Consider the following 26,760-nt stretch of genomic DNA (forward strand, 5'->3'; position numbering starts at 1 on the left):
GGTGCTGAGCTCAATGTGCTCATGGGAGAGGGCGAAGTCTCCATGGCTGAAGACCTTGTCTTCACAATGAGAGAAAATGGCCCCCGATTTCTTTCCTGAGATTCTAATTCCTCCAACACGCTGTCAGTTCCCAGGGCCGGAGCCACTGGGGAGATGCAGAATCTGGTGATGGTGCTAATGACAGAGGGATATGGCCGCTGTGCTGTCTTCAGGCTTTACCCAGTGCTTGGGGGGTGGGGGGGTCCCTCCTGGAGCTGGGGCGGAGTGATGGTACCCTGACAGCAGACCAGGGGCTTGGAGAAAAGAGCAGTGACTTCTCTGGGACGAGGCCATATTCCCCTAGTTGTTCCCCAAACCTTCATCTCCACAGAGGCCACAACAGTCGTGATTGTGGCTGAGAGAATAAATATTTTTTGCCAAGTACCGGGGAGTCCAGGGGTCTGGCGGAGGCAAGGTGGTCAAGGGGCTGCCTTCGGTCATGGTGGAATCGGCCAACAGGACGCTCTACACCATTTAACTGATGTCTGAACAGCACCTCCAGCACCTCCGTGGGTGAGCCAGTCTGGCCTCTGATGCTGACTTGAATCCGGGCACTTGGTTGTCTGCAAGGGAAACATGGGTCAGGTTCGCCACCTGGAATTGCACAACCACAAGATGGCGCTCTAAGGAAAGGAACTGTGAGGGGGGTCAGCGCGGGGCACCCCCCGCACACAGCGTCCCCGGTAGTTTGGATGGGAGGTTTGGTCAGTGCTTCACCTCGCCAGGCCCTGCACTTAGATCCCTCGCTGGTCCACAGGTATTCTGGGAGCCGGGGCTATGCTATTCCTGTTCAGTCACAGAAGTTGCTTACCGTTTTCACCTCCGGGGAGGTGGGTAGAGGGAGGGAGTTGAGCCTTGCTGGCTGGCAACAATAGCTGTAGAAGAAAGCCCTAGGAGAACAGGAAGATGTGTTAGTGAGGCACTGGGCAAACATTCACACTTCCCCTTGCGCCCTGTTAGGTGTGGGGAGGAGGCTCCCCCTTTGATTCTGAGCTCCATTGAATTTCAGGTGCTGACAGGAACAAACAAAACAAAACAAACCCTGCTACTTGATTAGATCCAGGAGCCACATCCCCACATCCAGCTCTTTGGTGGTCAGTGGAGGAAAGAGTCTCAGATTTATCTGCCCAGGCTGGCTTTGAAACCATGATCTTCCGCTCTCAAGCCCCTGAGTAGCTAGGTTTACAGGCTTCAGCCGCCGGCACCTGGCACCTGGCTTCCAGTTCTGCGTGGCACCTGCTTGTTTCTCCTTGGTGGAAGGAGCAGCTGTTCCTTAGTCAAGGCACAATTCTGGAGGAGTCTGAGAGTTCCCGAAGTGGCGGGAGCGAGCGTGCTTTAAGGCTGCTGCGGGAGGCTGGGCTTCTGGATGGACTAGAAACTTGGGCAGAGAAAAGCTGCTATTTTGGGCTGAGACTGGGACCGAAACTCAGTCTGATACTTTCACTCATTGGCTGGTACTTTACCACCTGAGTTATGCCTCCAGACCCAACCAAGACTCCAGTGGAGAGGAGACTGCAATGGGTACTGCCATGGAAAGGCAGAAGCCGGCGCCGGGGAGAGACTCACCTGCTGCGTATGGTAGGTTGTACTGTGCTGGGAGTAGCGAGTACCCCAAGTGGTGGTGGTGGTGGTGCGTGGACATCAGGCGCTGGGAAGGGGAGGTGCGAGGCCGGTCCCCGCCCCGATCACCCCCTCCAGATCCACTGATGCCACCACAGCTGCCGCTGCCCCCAACCACCCCACAGCCTCCCCGATCTCGCTCCTGAGATGTTTTATCACTTATCTGTGAAGGAAAGGAGACACAAAAGCGTTCTAGTGAGACAGGCAAGTGAGTGACATGTGCAGGGCTGTACATTAGTATTCCCTAAAAATGCAAGCTAAAGGGTGTTGGGGCGGGACCCCGGGGTCTGGTCTTCTGGGTGTCTGGGTGAAAGGCAGTTGCAACAGCTTCCTTACCGTCGGGGATTTGCTCTTGTAGTGGCTGGCGTGCTGCTGCAGGATGTCCAGAGCTTTGGATTCGGAGCCTGATTTACAGCCGACGCTGGGGCTGGCTCGAGCCTTGTCCACATCTTCACCACCTGAGACCTTGCTGCCATACGGGGAGAAAGAGTAGCTGGAAGGCAAGTAGGAACCTATGGGAGGAGACAGAGCCAGTTACAGAGAGGAGAGGGCAGAAGAGACTGCTGGGGAGCTACTGGCCCTACAGGCACAGATTAGGGGTCAGATGGCCTTGGGCTCAACCTTACCTCTGAGACAACTGGGGAACCCTAAGTAAATGAATAACCCTTTTGAGTTTGCTTTGTCAAAATGAGAATATCAATACCAGAATAACTAAAAGATGAGGTGAAGCCAGGCCTACTATTGTATTCTTACAATCTGAGGCCTCGTATCATATTCTTATAACACTCACGATGTTGAGGCAAGAATACTGTGAATTCAGGGCCATTCTGGGTTACACAGCCAGACTCTGTCTCAAAAAGAGAGAAAAAAAGTGCACAATTGCCCCAAATGGTGTCTGGACCAGAGCAGATACTGGGGATTCAACTCAAGTCCTCACAGTCTCATTCCTTGCTCACAGCTGGCACTTTTTTTATGCCAGTCCCGGGGCTTGAACTCAGGGCGTAGGCACTGTCCTTGGGCTTTCTCAAGGCTAGAGCTCTACCACGTGAGCCACACACCACTACTGGCCTTTTCTCTGTGGATGTGGCACCAAGGAATGGAACCCAAGGCTTTGTGCATGCTAGGCAAGCACTCCACCACAGGCCGTGCTCCCAGCCTCACAGCTGGCACTCTTAATACTTGAGCCATGCTTCCAACTGGCAGTTTTTTGCTGTTTCACTGTAAATAAGACTCAACAATTTGTCTGCCTAGGCTGGCTTCAAACTGTGGTTCTCAGATCTCAGCTTCTTGAGTAACTAGGACTATAGGGATGAGCTACTGGCAACTGGTGATGGTTTCCTTGTTTGAAGTACTCGTCCTGTCGATGCTGTAGAGGGCTGGGAGCGCGAGGAGGAAGTGGGTGCCACGGTGATCACAATGTAGTCCTCGTGATCACTAGAGGCTGGAGAATGAGCTCTAGGGTTCCACCGTAACCTGGAGATACTTTAAAAGACTTAGACGTAGGGGCTGGGAGTTTGGCGTAGTGGTAGAGTGCTTGCCTAGCATGCCTGAAGACCTGGGTTCAATTCCTCGATGCCACATACATAGAAAAAAGCTGGAAGTGGTGCTGAGGCTCAAGTGGTAGAGCTCTAGCCTTGAGAAAGTCCAAGGACAGTGCTCAGGCCCTGAGCTCAAGCCCAGGACTGGCCAAAAAAAAAAAATGACTTAGAAGTACAGGAACCCAAAGGCTCCAAACATTAATGAAGAAAAAAAGAGGGAAATATTTATCCTGATTTCCATGCAAGCATGCTATGCACATGTTGCAATACCACATAAATATGTATAATTATGCATGAAAATAAAAACTACATGAGACAGAAGTGCACTTTTGGCTCCAGAAGAGTACCACGTGGCATCAGCCAGCAGAGCTGAAGAACATTTTGTTCTATTGAGTTTTTTTTTAAAAACAAACAAACAACAACAAAAACCATGCAAATCCCCCTTTCTGCCCCCACTGCAACTCACTGACAGCAGCATAAAGAGCTCATCCTCCTCTAGCTGGACCCAGCCAGACATTCTCCGGATTCGACTTCAAACTGTTCAGACCTCATAAGCTGAGCATGATCTTACAGCTAGCTAAATCCACGCACTGTTCTTGTTTCAGTTTTATTTGTTCCATGTGTCTCTTCTGCTATAATTAAGTTGTAAGATCCTTAAGTGGAGGAAATTTGTCTTTTCCTTCCCTACTTCCTTTGTATTCCTTACACTGCAAAATGTAGGCTGAAAAGCTAAAAAATAAAATATAAAATGGAGGGATGGGCTGGAAACGGTTGGCTCACGCCTGTAATCCTAGTTACTCAAGAGGCTGAGATCTGGAGACCTCGGTTCCAAGCCAGAATGGGCAGGAAAGTCCATGAGATTCATCTCCAGTTAACCACTGAAAACTGGAAGTGGACCTGTGACTCAAGTGGTAGAGGCTAGCCTTCAGCAAAAAGACTCGGGTGCAGTGTCCAGGTCCTGGGTCCAAGCGCGCGCGCGCGCATGCGTGCATGCGTGTGTATGTGTGGGGGGAAGCTATGTGTTAGCTGTGGTGCATATTCAAAGAAGGGCCGTTCATCCGACCCAGCCCCACTGTGCAACAAAACCCTGGATTTGCAATCTCCCCTCCCAGTGCAAGGGGCGGTACCTGGGTAGTTCTGCATCATCACGGCAGGCATGCCTCGGTAGCTGGGGTGGTTGGGGTCGTAGGACTGGCTGTAGGAGTAGCCGTGCATGTAAGGGATGTAGGACTGGTGCTGGGGGAGCGGGGAGGACACGGGCACGTGGACACTTGGTCGGGGCTCCTTGCTCCCCAGGCGGGACTCCTCAGATGTGGGCAGCTTGCAGTCGCCACTTGTGCTTTCTTTCCCATCCTCCTTGGGGACAGAGTCCTTACTCCGACTTCTCTCCTCCTTCAACTTGCGGTCCCGCTCCTCTTTCCACCGCTCGTCCTCTGACTTGATGTCTGAGTACTTGGCAGGATAAACGTATGTCCACATCCTGGGCTCTGCCTCCTACAACAACCACAGAACGAATGCTGACTATTGTACACAAGTGACAGAGACAGATATACCCGGACCTTGGGCTTTGAAAAACAGGAACAATTACTAGACACCCGGGCTCCCGCAGACCCTTGTGTACAATCGAATTCTGCTTCAAGAGCACCCACCCCCTCCCCCAAGCAAACACACGCAGAGAGAGAAAAGAACAACGGCTGGGCATCTGCAATCCTAGCCACACAGGAGGCGAGCTCTGAGGATCATGGTTCAAAGCCAGCTGGGGCAGGAAAGTCTGTGAGGCTCTCACCTCCAATTAACCATCGGGAAACGGGAAGTGGAGCTGTGGCTCAAGGGAGAGAGCACTTGCCTGGAGTGTGAAAGCTCAGGGCCTTGAGTTTATGACCCATAACACACGCAAAAAAATCCACCCCAGCTTCTCGGGGTGGGAACAAGCATGCTGGGACCACACGTGCGGGACTGGAGGCGCTTTTGCCATCCTAATGTTCCAGCGCCATCGCTGCTCCGGGTCACAGGAGGGCTAGGACGGTCGCATCAGAAGAGAAGGGAGGACATTCACAGACCTCAGAGCAGATCAAGAAACTGTACAGGTTCTAACAATACCAGAACAAGAAAGAACTGAAGCTGGGTGCCGGTGGCTCACACTTGTAATCCTAGCTATTCAGGAGGCTGAGATCTGAGGATCGTAGTTCAAACACAGCTTGGTTTATCTCCAATTGGTTATCTCTAATTAACCACCAGAAAACTGGAAGTGGTGATGGGGCTCAAGGGGTAGAGCGATAGCCTTGAGCTGAAGCGCTCTGGGCTAGCGCCCAGGCCTAGAGTTCAAGCCCTAAGACCAACAACAACAAAAAGGAACTAAGCAATCACCACGAATTCATTCCATGAGACTCAAAGAGGGCATGGAACAATGGACTTGGAATCAGGACACTGGGGGATTCTGGCTAGCTTTCCCAGCAAACTCTCAACAAACCTTGAACAAAGTAAGCTAAGTTATGTGGGCCTTTTTTCTTCTTTTGCGTTAGTGCTAGAACTTGAACTCTGGGTCTAGGCACTATCTCTGAGCTTTTTTTTTCCTTGCATAAGGCTAGAGCCGTTCCTTGAGCCATATCTCCACTTTGAACATTTTGGTGGCGTCAAACCTCAGTCCTCAGATCCCATACTCTTAAGCAGCTAGGATTACAGGTGTCAGCTACTTAGTGCCTGGCTAATCTGAGCCTTTCTTGTTTGTAACTATGGTGCCAGTCCTAGGGCCTGAAAAGGGGTCTATTCTTGAGCCCCCCCCCACCCCGCAAAAAACCCAAAACATCCCTCAAAACAACAAAAACTAGCTCTCTATCACTCAAGCCATAGCTCTACTTGTGGGGTTTTGGTCGTTAGCTGGAGAGAATAGAATGTGCCTGTGGATTTTCCTGCCCTGGCTGCCTTCCAATTGTGGTTCTTAGATCTCAGCCTCCTGAGTAGCTAGGATTACAGGTGTGAGCCATCAGCACTTGGCTAGAAAAAAAACAGCTTTTATGGAAGTAAAATTGTTTTGTTTTCTTTCCTTCCCTCCCTTCCCACCTTTTTTTTACACCCTTCCCCCACACTGAAGTTTAAACTTCAGGGTCTTATGCTTATGTTTGCTCATTTGGCTGGTGTTCTACCACTTCAGCCATAGCTCCACACCAGCTTTTTTTTTTTTTTTTTTTTTTTTTGCCAGTCCTGGGCTTGAGCTCAGGGCCTGAGCACTGCCCTTGGACTTTCTCAAGGCTAGAGCTCTACCACTTGAGCCTCAGCATCACTTCTGGCTTTTTTCTATGTATGTGGTACCGAGGAATCGAACCCAGGTCTTTGTGCATGCTAGGCAAGCACTCTACCACTAGGCCAAACTCCCGGCCCCACATCAACTTTTAACTGGTTCTTTTGGAGATGTAGTCTCATGGTCTTTTCTGTCTTGGCTGGCTTTGAATGGCGTTCCTCTGGATTTCACCTTTTAAGAAGCCAGAATTACAGAATTACAGCCACCCGTGCCTGGCTAAAAGTGTTTTTAAAGAAGTTCATGAAGGCAAAGAACTCTTAAAATTATATAACTGCCCTATTAATATTAATTCCTTGCAATTTCTACATGAAGACAGCCCTGATTTATGAGGGAGACAGTTCAGCAAACAGCAGCCCCAGGTCCTACCACAGCAATCGTTACCTGTCGATACCAGAGGATTGGATCCACCTCGGCCTGCCGACTGCACTCAGTGCCTGTCTTAGCTTCGGAGGACTCCTTGCTTAGGTGGCTGGTTTCACTGAGCTTCACTTTGAGACCTTCCGGGGCCTGGCTGGGAAGTTTGGACGAGTCGTCTAACTTGGGAATGATGACTGACTTGGCAGGGTCAGCCCCTGGCTCTTTGGCCTTGCTGGGTCCTGACTTCACCAGGTCTGTAAGGCTGGGGGCCTTGGTGAGAGTTGGTGGGATGGACGGCTTTTGCTTCCATTCTTCCTTGAGTGCTGCCTCTCGCTCCTTCAGGCCCAAATCTGCCTTCTTGTCCAGTCCCCGCTGCTGCTGCTGCTCCAGGTTCTGGCGTTTCTGTTGTTCTTCATACTGCTGTCGGTAGGCGGTGCTCGTGCTCAGGAGGTGGGTGTGGTAGCTCTGGTCGCTGTAGCCATACGGGGGCACGTAGGCATACTGGTTGTAGTACAGGGACTGCATGTACATGTTGGGGCGCTGCTGGATGACAGACGGCTGCTGACTGGAGCTGCTCAGCTCTGATTTTTTGTCCTCGCAGGCATCGCTCTTCACTTTCCCCTCTATGCTTTCAGGCTCCTCATCCTTTTTTGTCTTTAGGGCCTGGCTCTCTACTCCTGCCTGGCTGCCAGAGTTCAGAGCCCCGGGGCTGGACTGCGCGTAACTGGGAGAGTAGTAACTCTCAAAGCCTTGGTAATACGGCGAGTCTTTGCTCTGCGGCTGAGCGGGGAAAAGCGTCTTCTTAGCTCCTTCCTTAACAAGCTGCTCAGGATCCTTGGATTTGACGCTGTCCAATTTGCCCTCCCCGTCCTCCCCGGCATCAGAGATGTCGGAGTAGGCGGGGCTGTTGGTTTTCACCGAGCTGGCTTCGGCTCCGTTCTGGGTCACCACATGTAAGGGTGTCAGGGGCTGGGTCGGGGTCCCGCTCTCTAGGCGGCTGCTGCCTCCTCCGATGGAAGGGCTGGGGGCATTGTCCGTGAAGCTGTAGATCTTGTCTGCTTCCGCCTTGATGCTGGCCAGTCGGCTCTGGTGGGGGTCTGAGGAGCCATTCAGGAGCCCCTCCATTTTAATCCCCTCTCCCGACGATTCCCTGTAGGGGCTTTTGCCTTCTTCTGCTCGGCACATCTTCCCGGGCGTCAGTGGGCTTTCCAGTTCTTTCGATGACTCCTTCTTTTTTTTGTCTTTCTTCTTCTTGTCCTTGGCGGGCGTCAGGGCGGGGTTGACGGTGAAAGGCTCCCCCATGACGGTGGGCTTGGGCTGAATGGGCTTCAGCTGGGGGCTGTTGGGCATGGCTTGGACCACGGTGGTGGTCAGGCCGGAGGAGGAGCCTGGGCTGGCAGCTGTGAACGTGGCCGCCTGGAAGGTGTAGATTTGCTGGGGCGGGATGGCAGGGACGATGGGCCGGGCTGACTTGAGACTCTTGGAGGGAATCTTTTCGGGTTTCAAACTAGAGGGCTTTTTACATTTTTCTTTTTCCAGACACTTCCTTTCCAAAGACTCAAAGGCATCGTTGCTTGTTTCGTCCATTACGGAGGGGCCGTCGTCGGAGCCATCGTTGGATAAGGCGCCCAGGTCTGTGTCTCCTTCCCCGCTCAACTTTTTCTTACAGAGGCTTTTTGTGCTGAATTTGCTGGAAGGAGAAGGGCTGTGAGGCTCTATGAGCCGGACTTTGGGGGTAGCTGAGCGGGCAGGGGACAAGGATCCTTTCTGGGAGACAGATGCACCGTTGCAGCTGCCGAGGTCTGCGTGGAGGCCGGGTTCCTCTCCATACTCACTGTCGCCGTCCGCTTCTGGCTTGCTGTCGTCATCGGTGTGGGCGTGGGCTTGGTGGTACTTCAGTCCGTTGATGTGCTTGTACTTCTTGTTGCAGTTTGGGTGGGGACAGTCGATCAGGACTGGGGATGGACAGTTTCTGTCCAGGACAGTGGGTTCCACCTTGGTCCCCGGGAGGGGGCCAGTGGCGGAGCCCATGGAATTCGTGCGGACACGCTTGCTCCCTTTGCAGTCCTCTGAGCTAGAGTTCAGCTCCATGTCTGAAAGGGGCTTATTTTTCCGCTTATTCGCGGAGGAAGGGCTGGCCTTGACATCTTCAGAGGTGTTGCTGGCAGGTGGGCGGTGCTCTGAAGAATTCTGGCTGCCCCGACGGCCTTTGCTATTGGCTCCCGCTCGCGTTTTGCTGCTGCTGGTGGTCCCTTTGCTGTCGGAGGCTGTGGCAGCCTCGTTGACGGGCGTGTTGCTGTTGGGACGCATGCGTTTGCCTCTTCCGCGACCATTGCGCATCTCTAAGTCACTGGTGGGGGAGTCACAGAACCTTGGCAAAGGACAGACACAAGAGACTATTAAGAGAAACAGCTTTACACCAACTGAGCTATTTACCCTTTCTGCTTTAGTTGTCTGGGCTGGCCTTGGACTATTATCTTCTACCAATACCTCCTGTAGCTGACATCCCAGAGGTCAACCACTAAGTTTGGTTCATTTGTGGAGAAGCACACCCATTAAATTTTTGTGCGAGCTGCCCACGAACCACAATCTTCCAGAACTCCACTTCCTGAACCGCTGGAATTACAGGTGTGAAACAATGCACCCGGCCTGCAGTTCACTCCCTCTCTCCTCCTCTTTTTTTCCCATCCTTCTCTCCCCCGCCACCCCCATTTTCTTTTCCCTTCATCCTCCACTACCAGCTCTTTTTGTGGTTAATTGGAGGTAAGAGTCTCATGGAATTTCCTGCCTAGTTTGGCTTTGAAATGCAACCCTCAGATCTCAGCCTCCTGAGTATCCAGAATAATATTAGGTGTGAGCCACTAGCACCCAGATGTTTTTCTACTTTATATTACTGGGGAACTGAACCCAAGGTCTCATGCATGATTTAAAAAAAAAAAGCCATTCTACCAGTGGAGCCCCCAGACCTGTAATTCGATATATACAACAATCATAAATTCAGACAAGACTTAACCTGCATTTTATTTTGTTTTGGTGTACTAGTTTCAATTCAGAGCCTCATACTTGCTGGCTGTCCTTCTACCACTTGAGTTATGCCTCCAGCCCTGTCTTTTTCTTTTGGTCAGTTGTGGGGCTTGAACTCTAGGCCTGTGCGCTGTGCCTGAGTTCTTCAGCTCAAGTCTACCGCCTTATCCCTTGAGCCACAGTGCCACTTCCAGTTTTCTAGTGGTTAATGGGAGATGAGACTTTCATGGACTGGCTCTGAACTGCGATCCTCAGATCTTAGCCTCCTGAGTAGCTAGGATTATAGGCGTGAGCCACTGAGCCTGCTCAGCCCTGTCTATTTTGCCAGGTTTTTTTTTTTGTTTTGTTTTTCCTTTTGCCAGTCCTGGGCTTGAGCTCAGGGCCTGAGCACTGTCCTTGGACTTTCTCAAAGCTAGAGATCTACCACTTGAGCCTCAGCACCACTTCCGGCTTTTTTCTATGTATGTGGTACCAAGGAATCGAACCTGGGTCTTTATGCATGCTAGGCAAGCACTCAACCACTAGGCCAAACTCCCAGCCATTGCTAGTTATTTTTAACACAGGATCTCAAACTTTTTTGCTTGGGCTACCCTAAAATAGCAATCTTTCTTCTTTCAGCCTCCTGGGTAGTTAAGATTATAGGTATAAACTTTGAGTTCTCAGCTTCGGAGAACACTAAAGATGGCTGCAGTTACGGCTGAAGTGGTAGAGTACATGGGTAGCGAGGCATACCAAGAAACCAAACAAACAAAACAGAACCATCATCAAGGAAATAGAAGCGAAGCATACTAAGTGACTTGATCATGCTCACAACTGTTGATTCGTGACAAGGCATGACTAAAATCCAGCTGTATTTTCAGACCAGTGGTTTTTTATTTTCCACCCCTCCCCCACCCCCTGCACATTTTACAAAAATAGTAAAAGTAGGACAAAGTATTCAGCCATCCATTCGAGAGTGCCCTAAGTAAGTTCTAAGTATCAGATACAGTTAACAGTAATCAGGGAATCTAACCCAGGGCCTTGTAGATGCAAGATCTCAGGATTGAAAGCTCAAAGCCAGGTAGGAAAGTCTGTCAAATGCTTATCTCCAATTAACCACCAAAAAGTTGGAAGTAGGACTGTGGTTCAAGTGGTAGAATGCTACCCTTGAGCAAAAAAGTTCAGGAACAGGACGGGGAGTTTGGCCTAGTGGTTAAAGTGCTTGCCTAGCATGCATAAAGACCCGGGTTCGATTCCTCGGCACCACATGCATAGAAAAAAGCCAGAAATGGTGCTGAGGCTTAAGTGGTAGAGCTCTAGCCTTGAGAAAGTCCAAGGACAGTGCTCAGGCCCTGAGCTCAAGCCCAGGACTGGAAAAACAAAAACAAAAACAAAAACAAAAAGTTCAGGAACAGAGCCCAGGCCTTGAATTCAGGCACCAGGACCAACATACAGATATACATCAATGAATATTTGTTCACTTGTAAGGGCCTCTTTTTGGGTAGTCAGGGGGCTTGAACCCAGGGCTTCACATTTGCAAGGCAGCTGCTCTATTGCTTGAGTCACACCCCCAGCTTATTCATACAAAGTTAAGATTTCATGGCTTTAGACTTGAAATGACTACAGGAGAAAGACAGAATTGAGTAACTTTAGACATGGCCTTTGAACAGATTTCTTCTCATTCCTTGAGCCTCCCAGGAAACATTTAAACATACAATTCAATGATCCTTTTTAAATAAAATATAGTGCCTTCTCTTGTCTCCACATTAGATTTGTAAGAGGTGGACGTACAACTCTAAGCAGTAGCAGGCTGACGATGATAAAGGCAGATAGCCCCCAGCGCTCACCTCGGGGGGGCCCAGTCGTGCCGTGTGCAGTCAAGAAGTGTACCTACATACGTCTTATTTCTCCACGTCACGTTGACCACCAACATCCCTGGAAAATAAGAGGACACAGACATGAGACATAAACTCCGTTGGCCTTGGACAAAGAGTATTCTTCATTTAAGTACTCTGACTTCCGCTAGAGCCAGAGGCTTGCCGGAGCCAACAGAGCAGACTTCCATGGAAACTGAGTGCAGTGCTACCTAAGAGCCTTAGCAAGGCAAGATGTACAAAGAGTTCTTTTCCTTTCCTTCCCTCCCTTTTTTTTCTTCCTTCCTCTTCATGTCTCAGTGCCTGGGAGCTGTCCCTAAGCTTTTCCCTATAAGCTTGAGCCACAACTCCACTTCTGGCTTTATGCTGGCTAACTAGAGATAAGAATCTCATGGCCAGCCAGTGGCTTGCTTCTGTAATCCTAACTACTCAGGAGGCTGAGATCTGAAGATCATGGTTCAAAGCCCACCTGGGCACTAAAAAGTCCATGAGATGCTAATCTCCAATTAACCATTAGAAAGCTCGAAATGGGGCTGTGGCCCCAGGGGTAGGGTGGTAGCCTTGAGCTGAAGAGGCCAGGGACAGCACCCAGGCCCAGAGTTCAAGTCCCACAATCAACTAAAAACAAAAAAAAAAACAAAAAACTCATGGACTTCCTTGAATGGGCTAGCTTTGGACCATGATCCTTAGAATTATAGGAATAAGCTACTGGTACCTGACTCGCCAGTTTTTTTGTCTCCCCCCTCCCTACCATCCTAGGTCTTAAACTCAGGGCCTGGGCACTGTCCTTGGTTTTCTCAAGGCTAGTGCTATACCCCTTGAGCCATAGCACCACTTTTTGTGGCTTTTTCCTGTGTTTGTGGTATGGAGGAATGGAACCCAGGGCTTCGTGCCATGCTAGGCAAGTACTCTACCACTAGGCCATGCTCTGGCCCTGTCAGGTTGTTTATTTATTTTTGCCAGTCCCAGGGCTTGAACTCAGAGCCACTGTCCTTGGGCTTTCTTAAGGCTAGAGCTCTGCCACTTGAGCCACAGCACCACTTCCGGCCCTTTCTATGTATGTGGTACCCAGGAATCGAACCCAGGTCTTTGTGCATGCTAGGCAGGCACTCTACCATTAGGCCAAACTCCTGGCCCACCGTCAGGTTATTTTTAACCTTTAATTTTATTTTTTGTTGGTCATGGGGCTTGAACTCTGGGCCTGGGCACTGTCCCTGAGCTCTTCAGCTCAAGGATACTGCCCTACTACTGGAGCTATAGCAGCTCTGGTTTTCTGGTGGCTAAATGGAGATTAAGAGTTTCACAGACTTTAGCACCCAGACTGGCTTTGAACTGTGATGCTCAGATCTCAGCCTCCTGAGTAGCTAGGATTACAGGCGTGAGCCACCTACACCCCGCTTAACCTTTTATTTTATTTTATTTTGTGACAGTGGTAGAGCTTGAACTCAGGATCTGAGTGCTGTTCCTGCGAGCATCTTTTGCTCAAGGCTAGTGCTCTACCACTTTTACCACAGCTTCATTCTTGGCTTTTTGGTGTTTAAGAGATAAGATTCTCATAGAAGGACTGGGAGTTTGGCCTAGTGGTAAAGTGCTTGCCTAGCATGCACGGAGACCCGGGTTCGATTTCTTGTTACCATATACTTAGAAAAAGCCAGAAGTGGTGCTGAGGCTCAAGTGGAAGAATTCTAGCCTTGAGAAAGTCCAAGGACAGTGCTCAGGCCCTGAGCTTAAGCCCAGGACTGGCAAAAAAAAAAAAAAAAAAAAAAAAAAGATTCTCACAGAATTTCCTGCCTAGACTGGCTTGAAACCATGATCCTCAGATTTTAGCTTACCGGGTAGCTAGAATTACAGTCATGAACCATTGTTGGTACATGGCCAACATTTTTTTAATGTTACCCAAAAATAAAAAGAACATTATTTAAAATTTTTCCAATTATATAATCAAATATTGCTGCTCATTTGGAACATAACCAAATTTGTTCATGACTACTTTCACACAAGACAGAGGTGAGGATACAACTGAGAATAATACATGAACGGTATAGTCTACATTACCTGCCACCCTCTTTGTTTTATTATTATTATTACTATTATTACCATTATTATTTTATTACTATTATTATTATTGTGACTGCTCTGGAGCTTGAACTCAGGGTGTGGGTACTGTCCCTTAGCTTTTTGGAGGCTAGCACTCCACCACTTTGAACCACAGCTCTGCTTCTGAATTTTTACTGATTAATTGGAGATAAGAGAATCATGAAGGGGTCTAGAACGTGGCCTAGTGGTAAAGTGGTAAAGCCCTGGGATGGATTCCTTGGTACGACAGACACAGAAAAAGCCAGAAGTGGTGCTGTGGCTCAAATGATAGAGAGCTAACTTTGAAAAAAAAAAAAACAAAAACAACCCAAGGACAGTGCTCAGGCCCTGAGCACAAGCCCCAGGACTGGCAAAAAAAAAAAAAAAAAAAAAACAAAAGTCTCATGGACTTTGTGTCTGAGCTGGCTTCCTACTGCAATCCTCAGATGTCAGCCTCTCGAGTAGCTAGGATTATACGTGTTAGCTGCCAGTATCTGATCCCTTTTGTGTTATTTTACTAAGACAGGGTCTGGTTGCGTAGCACAAGCTTGCCTGCAATGCATGACCCTTCTATCTACTTCAGCCTTCCAAGTGCTGGAAATTGCAGGTGTGGGACACCATGTCTGGCTTCTGGTTATTCTTTTATAGAAAAACTTTGCAAATCTCAGCACTTCGGTGCTGAGGACTAGAGCAAGGGTCTGCTGAGTGAAAAGCAGACACTCTACTGCTGACCTGCCCCCAGAAATCCTAGTGTGAGCATTTCAAGTCTTCTAGCCAATGGTAGGCACATCCCACAAGTATGGTAAGTTTTCATTAAAAAATGCTCGTTTCCTTGGCAATATCTTTTTGGATATCGAGGCTATATAGAAATGTGCTATCTGATTTTTTAGTTGCTGGAAGCGAGGCACTGGTGGCACACACATACACACCCTTATTTCTTTCAAGGCCCTGGCATCTTAAGGAAATGGTATGTCTCCTAAGAAAGCAATAAAGCGAAATTTTTTTCTGGCTATTAGCAAAATGAATTTAACTGGATCTTCCCTCATCCCTCTCAATGAGGGGCTGCTGCTCTGCTTACTAACAACCAAATTAAGCAGGAACAGTAGCCATTTATTCTAGACAAAGTAAGACTCAGAGACAGGCACATCATTTATAAGGGTGGATGGGCACAGCTGTATGTGGAAGGCTGGCACACAATTACAAGATGAATGTTACTGCTGCTCTTGAAACAGGTGGGCAGACACACATGTTTATATAAATGTGGCTTCTTCCTCTAGCGTAATCTGTAAACCTGAGCAACAATGAATGAACTAAAGCGAAATCAAGTCCAAGTGCTGGAAATGGAAGAGAGAAAGAGGAATAATTCTAATATGGAAAGACAAAATGAAGGCATGTTTAAATGTCAGAGGAAACACATTTTGTTCAAGTGTAACACTCTTCTGACAAGGTTCTAAAATGAGACAACTAGGAGAATAACAGGACAGGAAGGGAAAGTAGAAAAATAACACTTAGCAGACTCGCTTTCTCTATTAGAGGCTAGCTTTAGGGCATTAAGTCAGCTGAAGAAAAATAGGTCCTCTCTGTGAAAACCTTTATTTCTTAGAGTATTTGTAATAAGGAAAGCCTTTGATAACATTTGGAGATAACAATACTGCTTAAAATACTGTAATAGTAATAAATAGTGCTTCTCTAGGTAGTGATTCTCTTTACCAAGATCCTAATCAAAATGTCACCCACCATTATCAAGGAGTTTCTTGTTGGAGAACTTTCTCTCCTCATCTCCTTTTCTTTTGTGCCGCTGGGAATTGAAGTCACTGAAGGCAAGTGTTCTACACCTGACAGGGTCAGGGCAAGCCCCGATTGCGAGTACCAGGATTACAGGCATGAACCATGATAGGGGGCTCTCACTTCTCTCTTCTTAAAAGTGATCCATTTTTTGAGGCAGGATAGAGAGGATTTTTTTTAGTGTGCAGCAGTTGGATACTCCCCAGTATCCAGAGAAATCCCAACCCCAAAGCCATCCTCCTCTGCTTCAGAGGAGCTCACGATGCCAACACACTTGTGTAGTCGAGGCGGATCCAGTACATGTTATCTCAGTTTTACTCTCCGCAGACATCCACTTTCTCTCTGGAATTCTGGGTGTTCCTTCTGAGCTAGCTAGTCACTCTCTTCAGAATACTTCATCACTTGGCTTCAAAGGACACCCTCTGTCCCCGTTTTCCTGTCTTTGTCTAAGTTACTCCTCATTGTTTTTTTGCTATGTTTCATGTTCAGCTAATGACTCAAGCTTCCATTTTCAGCCCCAACTTTTCCTTCAAGCTCCAGACTTAGATATCAATTGCAAACATGACTTTTTTTTTTTTTTTGCCAGTCCTGGGGCTTGAACTCAAGGCTTGAGCATTGTCCTTGGGCTTTTTTCCTCAAGACTAGCACTCTACCCCTTGAGCCACAGTACCACTTCCAGATTTTCTATGTATATGGTACCGAGGAATCGAACCTGGGTCTTTGTGCATGCTAGGCAAGCACTCTACCACTAGGTCAAATTCCTGGCCCCTAGGCATGGCATCTTCATTTGATGCTGAAACAGCTCTTAAACTTAACATGACTTAAACTGCGCTCCACAGCTATCTTCCCTTCAAGTCTACCAACAACAATAACAACTCTGAGTTTTTCCCCTAATTCACGTAATGCCATTTTTCCATCCTTCAGGAATCTTGGGAGTTTTTATGACTCCTCTCATACTGTCATATCCGACATCTAACAGTCATCAAATCTTGGTGGCTCAAACTCCCAACCTGTCTAACTGCTCCTTAAGTTGTTCCCATCTTTATTCCTTTCTGGCCTTTTTTTCAACATAGGACCTAGAAAGATCCTGTCAAAGGCGGTCACTCTGGGCACTGGTGGCTCACATCAATAATACTAGCTACTTAGGAGGCTGAGATGTGAGGATCACACTTTGAAGGCTAGCCTAGGCAGGAAAGTGTATGCGACTCTCATCTCCAATTAAACACGAAAAAAGCCAGGAGTGTGGATGGGAGAGCACTCAGGCCCTGACTTCACACTCAGGACTGGCACATACCCAAAACAGACAGAAAACACCTAACTCATTATGTATCATTGCTCTGCAAAAAACATTTTATCTTTTTAATTTTGCAACATTTGCCTGTCATGCTTAGACTTGCAATACTCCTCCCCCACCCTGAGTGGTGAGGTTTCACTATCATATACGGCTCAATGATGCGTGACTCTCTCTTGGATAAGCCAGCTGCCACGTTGTGAGGATATATAAGCAGTCCTCTGGGAAGGTCCAGAAGGCCAGAACCTGAGGCCTCCTAGAAGTAGCTGTGTGTGCATCCACTATGGAAATGAGTCTGGAGGTTCCTCAAAAAAACTAAAAACAGGGCTGGGGAGGTGGTTTAGTGGTAGAGTGCTTGTCTAGTACTCATCAAGCCCTGGGTTTGATTTCTTATTACCACAGAAAAAGTGGAAAGTAGCACTGTGGCTCAAATGGTAGAGTGCAAAGCTCAAGGACAGTGCTCAGGCCTTGAGTTCAAGCCTCAAGACTGGCAAAAAAAAAAAAAATCAAACAAACAAAAGCCCTAAAAATAGATGTGTATAATAACCCAGCCATACCACTTGTAGGCATTATCCAAAGAGGTCTAAATCAACACATAAGACATCTGTGTAATCAGGCTTATGTCAGCTTGGTTCACAAGTGGTGGAATTATCCTTGGATGATTCCAAGAACCAACAAATGTGTAAAATATGGCACTATATAACATGGAATATTAGTCATATAGGAAAAAAAGGTATACAATTTACAAGAAAGTGGACAGAGGTTCTGGGAGTTTGGCCTAGCATGCACGAAGACCTGGGTTCACTTCCTTGGTACCACATACATAGACCACATACATAGAAAAAAAAAAGCCAGAAGTGGTGCTGTAGCTCTTGAGTTAGAGCGCTAACATTGAGGAAAGCTCACGGGCAGTGCTTAGGCCCTGAGTTCAAGCCCCAGGACTGACCAAAAAAAAAAAAAAAAAGAAAGTAGACAGAGCTGGAGATGAGCAGTTTGACTGACAAAAGCCAAGCTCAGAAAACAAAAAATACTGCATGTGTTTGCTTATTTGCAGAATCTAGACATTAAAGATATATATTGAATTTGGAGTTGGTAGCTCATGCCTATAATCTTAGCTACTCAGGAGGCTAAGATTTGAGGACTGGGAATGTGGCTTAGTTGCTTGCCTAGCATATATGAAGCCTTGGGTTCAATTCCTCAGCACCACATAAACAGAAAAACTTGGAAATGGTTCTGTGAATCAAGCAGTAAAGTGTTAGACTTGAGAAAAGAAAAGAAGCTCAGTGCCTAGGACCTGATTCATGCCCCAGGACTACCAAAAAAAAAAAAAAATCAGTGAAATTCATACCTCTAATAAACCACTCAAGGGCCAGGCACAGTGACTCATGCCTATAATCCAATCTACTCAGGAGGCTGAGATCTGAGGATCAAGATTCAAAGTCAGCCTGAGCACTGGAAAACCAGAAGTGGTGCTGTGGCTCAAGGGGCAGGACCATATCCTTGAGCTGAAGAGCTCAGGGACAGCAACCAGGCCAAGAGTCTAAGCCCCACAGCCAACTAAAAACAAACAAACAAACAAAAAACCTCAGGGTGTTGCTACAGCTCAAGTGGTAGAGCTCTAGTCTTGAGCAAAAAGAAGCTCAGGGACAGTGCCCAGGTTCTGAGTTCAAGCTCCAGGACTGGCAAAACAGAACAACCAAATACTACATTATTGTGCTATCCACAGAGTGTTAGGGAGTCTTAGAGTCGAGGAGTGTTACAGTCAGAGGAAGAATACATGATTTAGTAAGTCTTAATGGGTTTTGGATGAGTGTAACATAAATAAGAAAGAGTGAAGCTAGGTACTGGTGGTTCACACCTGACCTGTACTCCTAGATACTCACCAGGCTGACATCTGAGGATCATGGTTCAAAGCTAGCCAGGGCACTAAAGTCCATGAGACAGACTCAAATTAACTACGAGAAAACTGGAAGTGGTACTGTAGCTCAAGTGGTAGAGGGTAGCCTTGAGCGGAGGAGCTTAGGGACAACGCCCAGGCCCCGAGTTCAATACCCATGACCGACCAGAAAAAAAAGAAAAAAAGAGTGAAACAGAGATAAACTGTCAGAAGCTGTCAGAAATTTTGCATATTTCTAGATTATTCCTCTAGGTGGTGCTGAAGCAACCACACGCTTATCTATGTCAAGTGTCCTTCAGCAGTTAAGAGTAGAATAAAAAAAGGTAATTTATAAATCATTAACACCTTGATGACTCTGCTACCAATTTTATAGCCTTCTGGCTACCTGTCTAGTAGAGTGTGAAATTCTGGGCATTATTAAGAATTAAATTTACTGATAAATTTACAGACCTTAGTAGCTTCTAAATCTACAAAGAGCTACTAAAACAAAGTGTGCCACTGAATAAATTTATCTGTACATCCAGAAAATTTACATTATAGAATGAAGGAAAAAGGAAAAAGCTCTAAGACAGCAGATGACATTATTACAAGGTACACTAACCACTACTAATTTGGAAGATCATAAAGATGCATAAAGTAGGTAATGGATATTTTAGCCTGCCTAAGACAGTAAAGGACTCTTTTTTTCTTTCGGTTAGTCCTGGAGTTTGAACTTGGGACCTAGGTGCTGTCCCTGAGTTGTTTTGCTCGAGGCTAGCAGTCTATCACTTTGAGCCAGTGCCACTTCCAATTTTCTGGTAGTTAATTGGAGATAAGATTCCACATACTTTCCTGCCCAGACTGGCTCTGAACCATGATCCTTAGATCTCAGACTCCTGAGTAGCTAGGATTACAGATGTGAGCCACTGGTACCTGGCTAATAAGGGACTCTTATTATTTACTTATTTGCTACTCCTGGAGCTTGAACTCAGGGCCTGGGCACTGTCCTTGAGTTTCTTCTGCTCAAGGCTAGCATTCTACCACTAAAGTACATTCTCAGCCTGGGACTCTTTTAAAAACTAGTCATAAGAGTCTTTAAAAAGTTTGGTACATGGTTTCACTATAAAGCCCACACTAGCCTACCTCAAAACTCCAGAGTTCTGGGATTATATGCACATACAACTTTTGTTTTTTGAATTCTTGCCATGTAATTCAGGCTGGCCTGTAACTCAAAATCCTGTCTTAGCCCCCTGAATATCGGTATCATGGATGTGTGCCAATATGTCTGCATGAGTACCAAGTTGGTCTTTTTTGGGGAGGGGGAGTGGGTGTCATGGGGCTTGAACTCAGCTTGGGCACTCTTCAGCTCATGGCTACTACCCTACCCTTGAACCAAGCCCCACTTCCCATTTTCTAGAGGATATTGGAGATAAGTCTCTGGTCCTTTTGTACCCCAGGCTGGCTTTGAACCTTGATCCTCAGATCTCAGCCTCCTGAATAGCTAGGATTACAGGTGTGAGCCACTGTGCCAGCTAAGTTTTTTTTCTTTTAATTTGTTTTTTTTCTGCTCCTGAGCTTTTGTGCTCAAGGCTAATGCTCTACCACTTGAACCACAGCTCTATTTCTGACTTTCTAGTGGTTAATTGAAGGTAACTGGACTTTCCTACTCTGGCTGTCTTTACTGTGATTGTCAGAATTCAGCCTTGTAAGTAGCTAGGATTATGGGTGTGAGCCACAGGTACACGCATACATGCTTGGCTAAGACTACAAAGGTTTTTTTTTGTTGTTTATTTTTCTGGGTCATGGGGCTTGAACTTGGCCTGGGCACTGTCCCTGAGTGCTTCAGCTCAAGGCTACCACCCTACCTTCGAGCCAAGTCCCACTTTCGTCCTTTTGTGCCCAGGCTGGCTTTGAACCTTGATCCTCAGATCTCAGCCTCCTGAGTAGCTAGGATTAGAGGTGTGAGCCACCGTGCCCGGCTAACTACAAAGTTTTTTTTTTTGCCAGTCGTGGGCTTGATCTCAGGGCCTAACCACTGTCCTTGGACTTTCTCGAGGCTAGAGCTCTACCACTTGAGCTTCAGCACCATTTCTGGCTTTTTTTCTATGTATGTGGTACTGAGGAATCGAACCCGGGTCTTCGTGCAGGCTAGGCAAGCACTCTACCACTAGGCCAAACTCCCAGCCCCTCTACAAAGTTTTCAAAGACAGTTTTAAAATAAAATTATTGCAGTATGTATCATTGTCAGCTGGCCTCTGGAACCAAATGGAAGCCCTGGCTTTCAAGTAGTACACTGTGCCAGTCACTCAGTCTTAGAAGAGTGACAGCTCACTTTCTGTATAAATATGTTTTGGCTAATACAGTGTAATGAGAGAAAAATGTGAACTGGAATGGGCTGCCTCATGTTATGAGTTCAAAGTGAATCTTTGGAATAGCTGAATTTCTAGTACACGGAGTTGGCTGGTAGTCGTGACGGCAGTTAAGGAAACAGTGAGGTGATACACATAACAGAAACAAAACAACTTCTACTTCCTTGCCAAGAGGGAAGTAATTCACAAAAAATTATAGCAGGGGGTTCTTGAATACACCTGTGAGAATGCTCTACCCACACATTCTTTACCAGCGATCACTGCCAAACCCTTAGGTTTTCTTGGGTATTTTCTCCTTGTATAGTCCTTTGACAGCTCCTGCACTAATCTTTTGTCTCCAAGGCCAGTGAGGATCTGGCTGGAAAATACCCACATTAAGCAGGAGCTGAACCTGGCACTGGTGTCTGGCTTAACCTGATTATTTTAAAGTAGGAAACCAGGAATTGCAATAGGCACCTGCTACCAGGAGGTTAGACTTCTGGTTTTCTAGTGGTTCAGAGGCTGGTGGCTTTCACTGTAATCTTAGCCACTCAGGAGGCTGAGATCTAAGGATCGCAGTTTGAAGCCAGCCAAGGCAGAAAAGTGCCCTGAGACTTTTACCTCCAATTAACCATTTGAAAAAATGTGGTGCTGTGGCTGAAAGTGGTAGAGCACTAGTCTTGAGCAAAAAGATCTCAGGGACAGTGCCCAGGCCCTGAGTTCAGCCTCAACCAACCAACTACCAAAAGAAAAAAGAAAAAAAAAAAAAAGGCCCTAATCACCTTTTTAGGAAAGACTAGAACTAAGACTATAATGTAGTCAAAAGTGCTCCTTTGATTCTCAATAAAATGACATCTACTGATCGTATCATTAACTAGGATCTTACAACACACTTTATCTGAGGATAGCTTAGTTATAGTGAAATTTCCTGAAAAATGAGCTTATCTACACAAAGCACATGGGCCAAACTACCCCACAATTCCTAGTAACCAAAGTTCCCTATTTAGTATCAAATGACAATAATGTGACAGAGTAGCATTTGTCATCTGAGCCCATTTGAAAGCAAACACAAGTAGCCTTAGACAAAGTTAAAATGTTCTTTAGGGGTGAGAGTGAATGGAATTCATTGTGTACAAGTGTGGGGATGTCACAATGAAACCTCCCTTGTATATAAACGTATGCTAATGATATGGGCTTAATAATGAAATCTAACAATTTCTTTCTTTGTAACATCTTCCTTTATTTTCACGCTTAACTTTTTTTCAGAGAAATTTAGGATAGTCACTTATTATGTTGAAATTTATATTTTTTGGGGGGGAGGAGGAGAGTCAGTTAGGGTTTTGAACTCTGGGCCTGGGCATAGTTCTTGAGCTCTTTTTGCTCAGGGCTAGCATTCTACCACTTTGAGCCACAGTGACACTCCTGGTTTTCTGGTGATTAATTGGAGATAAGAGCCTTAAGGCTGGTATCCAACCATGATTCTCAGATCTCAGCCTCCTGAGTTGCTAGGGTTACAGATTTGAGCCATCAGTGCCTGACTTGTTGAATTTAAAACAAAAACCACAGACTCTTTTAACGCTTTTTGCCTTTTAATGCAAATTTAATCTTGAATATATATGTTCCTCTATATATTTCTATACAAATGGGTGGTTTGGTATAGGTTTCCCCAATACCACACTGAAATAGTCTTTCCTTTTCCACTGAATTTGCTTCGATAGGACTTGTTAATGGATTACTAAATTGTTTTCCCTATTTCTTTCTTTTTGGGGGGTGATATATTATTTCTGATAAAAGCTACTATTTACTGGGCACTAGCATCACTATGTATGTATGTATGTATGTATGTATGTATGTATGTATGTATGTGGGTTTTTTGGTCAAGGGGCTTGAACTCAGGCCCAGTCCTTTTTGCTCAAGACTAGTGTTCTACCACTTTGAGCCATAGTGCCACCTCCAGTTTTCTGATGGTTTATTGGAGTTAAGTGTCTCATAGACTTTCCTGCTCTGGCTGGCTTTGAACTGCTATCCTCAGATCTCAGTCTAGGATTACAGGTATGAGCTAACAGTGTCTGCCACATATATACATTCTATCATAAGTATATTGCTATACCATATATGTGCTATATGCTAATAATACAGAATAGTAACATATAATCCCCAAGTGATATATTCATGAATTTTCCCAGTAGCTGCGCGCATGCGTGCGTGCGTGTGCGTGTGCGTGTGTGTGTGTGTGTGTGTGTGTGTGTGTGTGTATGTAAACTGGAGATAAGAACTTCACTGACTTTTCTGCCTGGGCTGCCTCTGAATAGCGATTCTCACTCAGATCTCAGCTTCCTGAGTAGCTAGGATTACAGGCTTAAACTACCATCACCTTGTAACAGTAGCAGTTTTTAAATTTAGACCCAAAACTGGATAAATATCAAAAACTGAATAAATAGCTGGGCATGGTGGCTCATACTTGTAATCTTAGCTATTCAGGAGGCTGAGATCTGAGGATCAAGGTTCAAAGCCAGCCCAGGCACAAAAGGACCTGAGACTCTTATCTCCAACTAATCTCTAGAAAACAGGAAGTGGGCTTGGCTCAAGGGTAGGGTGGTAGCCTTAAGAACTTAAGAGCTCAGGGACAACACCAAGGCTGAGTCCAAACCCCACAACCCACCAAAAAAAAAGACAGAAAAAAAAAACTGAGTAAATAGTTTATTCACATAATGACATATGATAAGGTAATGAGAATAACACTAACTATCTGCCACATGGAAGGGTCTGACTATGGTATGTTGAGCAGCTCAATATAAACAAGTGTATACTATTCTAATGATATAAAGTTCAAAACAGGTAACATTAACCTATGTTAGCAATCAGAACAGAGGGAGGTAGGGGTGGGCTACGTGATTGGAAGGGAAATATGGAAGGGCTCTGACATTCTGTTAATTCCTCTAGGTTCTGAAACAGGCCGTGTGTGCAGTTAGAGAATCCAGTGACCTGCACACTTATGCTTCACTCACATATTGTTCAACAAGACCTACTAACATAGAAAGAAACCAAACCTGTGGGTTCATGACTTCTACAGATCACTGCTGGGGTAAGGGGTGACAAGGCGGGTAGTGCCAGAATCAGCTGAGCTGTGGGCTATTTCTACACTTTAGACATCTGCCCAACCTTCAGATCAGTGGTGTCTAGGATGAAATGCAGTAAGACACGGAGGAGATGAAGGTTCACTTTCTTCACCTGTCCTTTCTGCATAGAGATATGTGACTACAGAGATCATCTGGTTCTAAGGAGAAAGCTAAAGGTTGAATGAGTTGGGAAATTTTTCAAAAGGTAGAGGTAATTACTCAAATGAGCAGGCAGATTGTTCACTGAATTGGGTTGGGGTTAAAAGTTTGATTATAAGTTCAACGAAGTAGAAAGCTGTTGGATAGTCTTTAGTCTTCTTTTTAAAAGATATCCTGTCAAAGCAAATAAGAGTGCAACTTGGGAAGAGCAGTTTACTCCATTTTTTCACCACAGCCCTTTGATCATATAGTTGTTGCTATGGAGAAGGCTATAAAGGAAGTGACTAAAGGAAATAAAGGATTTGGCAGGGGTAAGCACAGGAATAGTGGATTAAATAAAAATTCCTTAAGCAATTAGCAGAACCTTTAAATGGCATATTTTCCATGTTTTTCCTAATTCTTGCTCCTCTGAAAGTACACGGGCCTAGGTTGCCACTATAATTTAACTCAAAAACAGAGAACCCTGAATGGGCCTAACAAAGCCGAAGTCTGACAGGCAAAATACAATGCCATTTAGCAATGCTGCTGCATGCCAGGAGGAGCCAGCCACCTACCCACCCTACCCTGAGGAAATCATCTCCAGCTGCCTAAATTATAAAGTTGATACCCTGTGATTTCTTTGTTCTGGAAAGCCTAAGGGAGATGTGATAATGAGGTATCAGAAGAAGCAGAGAACAGGGGGGTGTTGTTAGGGAGGGAAGGGAACAGGGAGAGGGAGAGGAAAGGGGTGGGGGAGAAGTTACTGATATTAAGAAGCAAAGGCAGTCTCAGTAGCAACAAGCCTGGGACCAAAGATGTGCCTGAACTGGTCTGAAACTGCTTCCAGGGGAGAAAAGGCCAGTTGCCAACATGGTTAATAGCTTTGCCCACTATTGTTGTAGCAGCATTATCAACCAGGGAAAGGCGAGGGCCTGTTTTTAGCAATGCAAGCACTGAGACCAAAGGGCTAGGACTTCCAGATCATATGACAACCAGTGACAACAAAGATTACATGCCCTCTTCTGTCCTACACACGTGACCAGTGTGCACATATCAGAACTAGATAGAAGGACTACAGTCTAACCTCCTTATTTTATAAACAAGGAAACTAATGCCCAGACAAGGAAAATGACCTAAGCAACAGTGTAAGAAAGAAAACCCCAACACTCTCAAATGCGGCCTTTCTCCCCTGGAATCCTACGTCCAAACTAAATTAGCTAAGGTTAGTTATCAGCCCCATGGCATACGTGAACTCTAATGCCAAGGCATCACTCATCTGCTGAATGTTAAGTATCGGGGAGTACATGATTTGTTAAAGGATGGCATTAGTTTTTTTTTTAAAAAAAAAAGGACCATGTTTGTGTCTAAGCAGATTCTGTTACATCAAAAGAATCTTATTTGGAAACAAGCTCACTCACTTATCTGCCAGCCCACAGGCAGGCCACCTGTATTGCTGGTCTATGTTTTGCTAGGTGGAAAGGAGGAGGTGAGAAGAGGTGGGTGAGAATAAATAAAATGGGGGCATCTCTTTCCCTTGAAGATTAGACTGCTTTGTAAAATGAAACCCAGAAAAGTGTGTGACTGAAATTTTTCCTTAGGGCTTCAGGATTTAAATATATGAAAAGTGGACAGATAACATATTCTACAAGGATATAAATAAACATGTCAGGCTCTAAAGTATCCACTGAGAGTAAGTAAGCTGCCAGGTGTTGGCTGTTGTTTTGGGTGGAGGAGGGGGGAGAGGGGGATGTATTGATTTCTCTAATGTTTTCTTTGTGTGGTGGCTGTTGCCATGTGGTGGTCTGTTGCTATGAAGAGTTGTGGTGCCAGACAATGGCTGCTAGGCTTTTTATGACTGTGCTATTGGGTAGAACTGTTTCTGGGGAGTAGGGAAAGCGGGGTCACTATGAACCATCTCTCTCTCCAGGTGAGTGTTGCCTGAGGGAAGCCTGAAGTGAAAGGGCGTTAATTATAGCCTGGGAGAAAGAAAAGCCAGCAGCTGGTATCATACCACTTTTCCAGGACAAATATTAAAAAGTTACGTATTTCAGAGTTCACTCATACACTGCAACGTCAGAATCAATCACAATAAACTAAAGTAACTACCAAGGTTAACGTTTTCAAGAAGAAAGATTAATAGAGCTTCCCTTTCCCCTTGAGTGAGAGGGATAAAGACCCCACAGACAACTGTGCACCAGATGAAGATGAAGAATCACTGGGTCAGGTTGTCAGCAGAGCTACCACAGGCAAACTAACTTCCTGTTAAGCAAAACCACTGCCTATTACTCTGATAATGAGAAAAAGAAAACCCACAGACCAAAGAGCAGAGCTCAACCACAGAGTGTGAAGCAGGGCCAAATGTCTTCCTGAGTAACAGGGCAGGAGTACACAGAAGTCA

General features: G+C 46.2%; 1 protein-coding gene across 2 annotated transcripts in view; it reads right to left on the minus strand.

Annotated features, from left to right (window-relative positions):
* Window positions 1-388: 388 nt before the first annotated feature.
* Window positions 389-26,760, minus strand: part of Znf609 (zinc finger protein 609) — a 117,258-nt gene continuing 90,886 nt past the window's right edge. For both annotated transcript variants that reach the window (XM_090358197.1, XM_090358196.1), the window contains exons 4-10: window positions 11,703-11,790; window positions 6,877-9,223; window positions 4,325-4,691; window positions 1,996-2,171; window positions 1,606-1,822; window positions 851-929; window positions 389-602 (exon numbers count right to left, since the gene is read on the minus strand). In XM_090358197.1, the coding sequence (XP_090214323.1) occupies window positions 856-929; window positions 1,606-1,822; window positions 1,996-2,171; window positions 4,325-4,691; window positions 6,877-9,223; window positions 11,703-11,790 (3,269 nt within the window). In that variant the 3' untranslated portion in view covers window positions 389-602; window positions 851-855. The remainder of the gene's footprint in view (window positions 603-850; window positions 930-1,605; window positions 1,823-1,995; window positions 2,172-4,324; window positions 4,692-6,876; window positions 9,224-11,702; window positions 11,791-26,760) is intronic.

The sequence above is a fragment of the Megascapheus bottae genome, chromosome 25, assembly GCF_031878675.1.
Source record: "Megascapheus bottae isolate mThoBot1 chromosome 25, mThoBot2.hap1, whole genome shotgun sequence".
NCBI classification, from domain to species: Eukaryota; Metazoa; Chordata; class Mammalia; order Rodentia; family Geomyidae; genus Megascapheus; species Megascapheus bottae.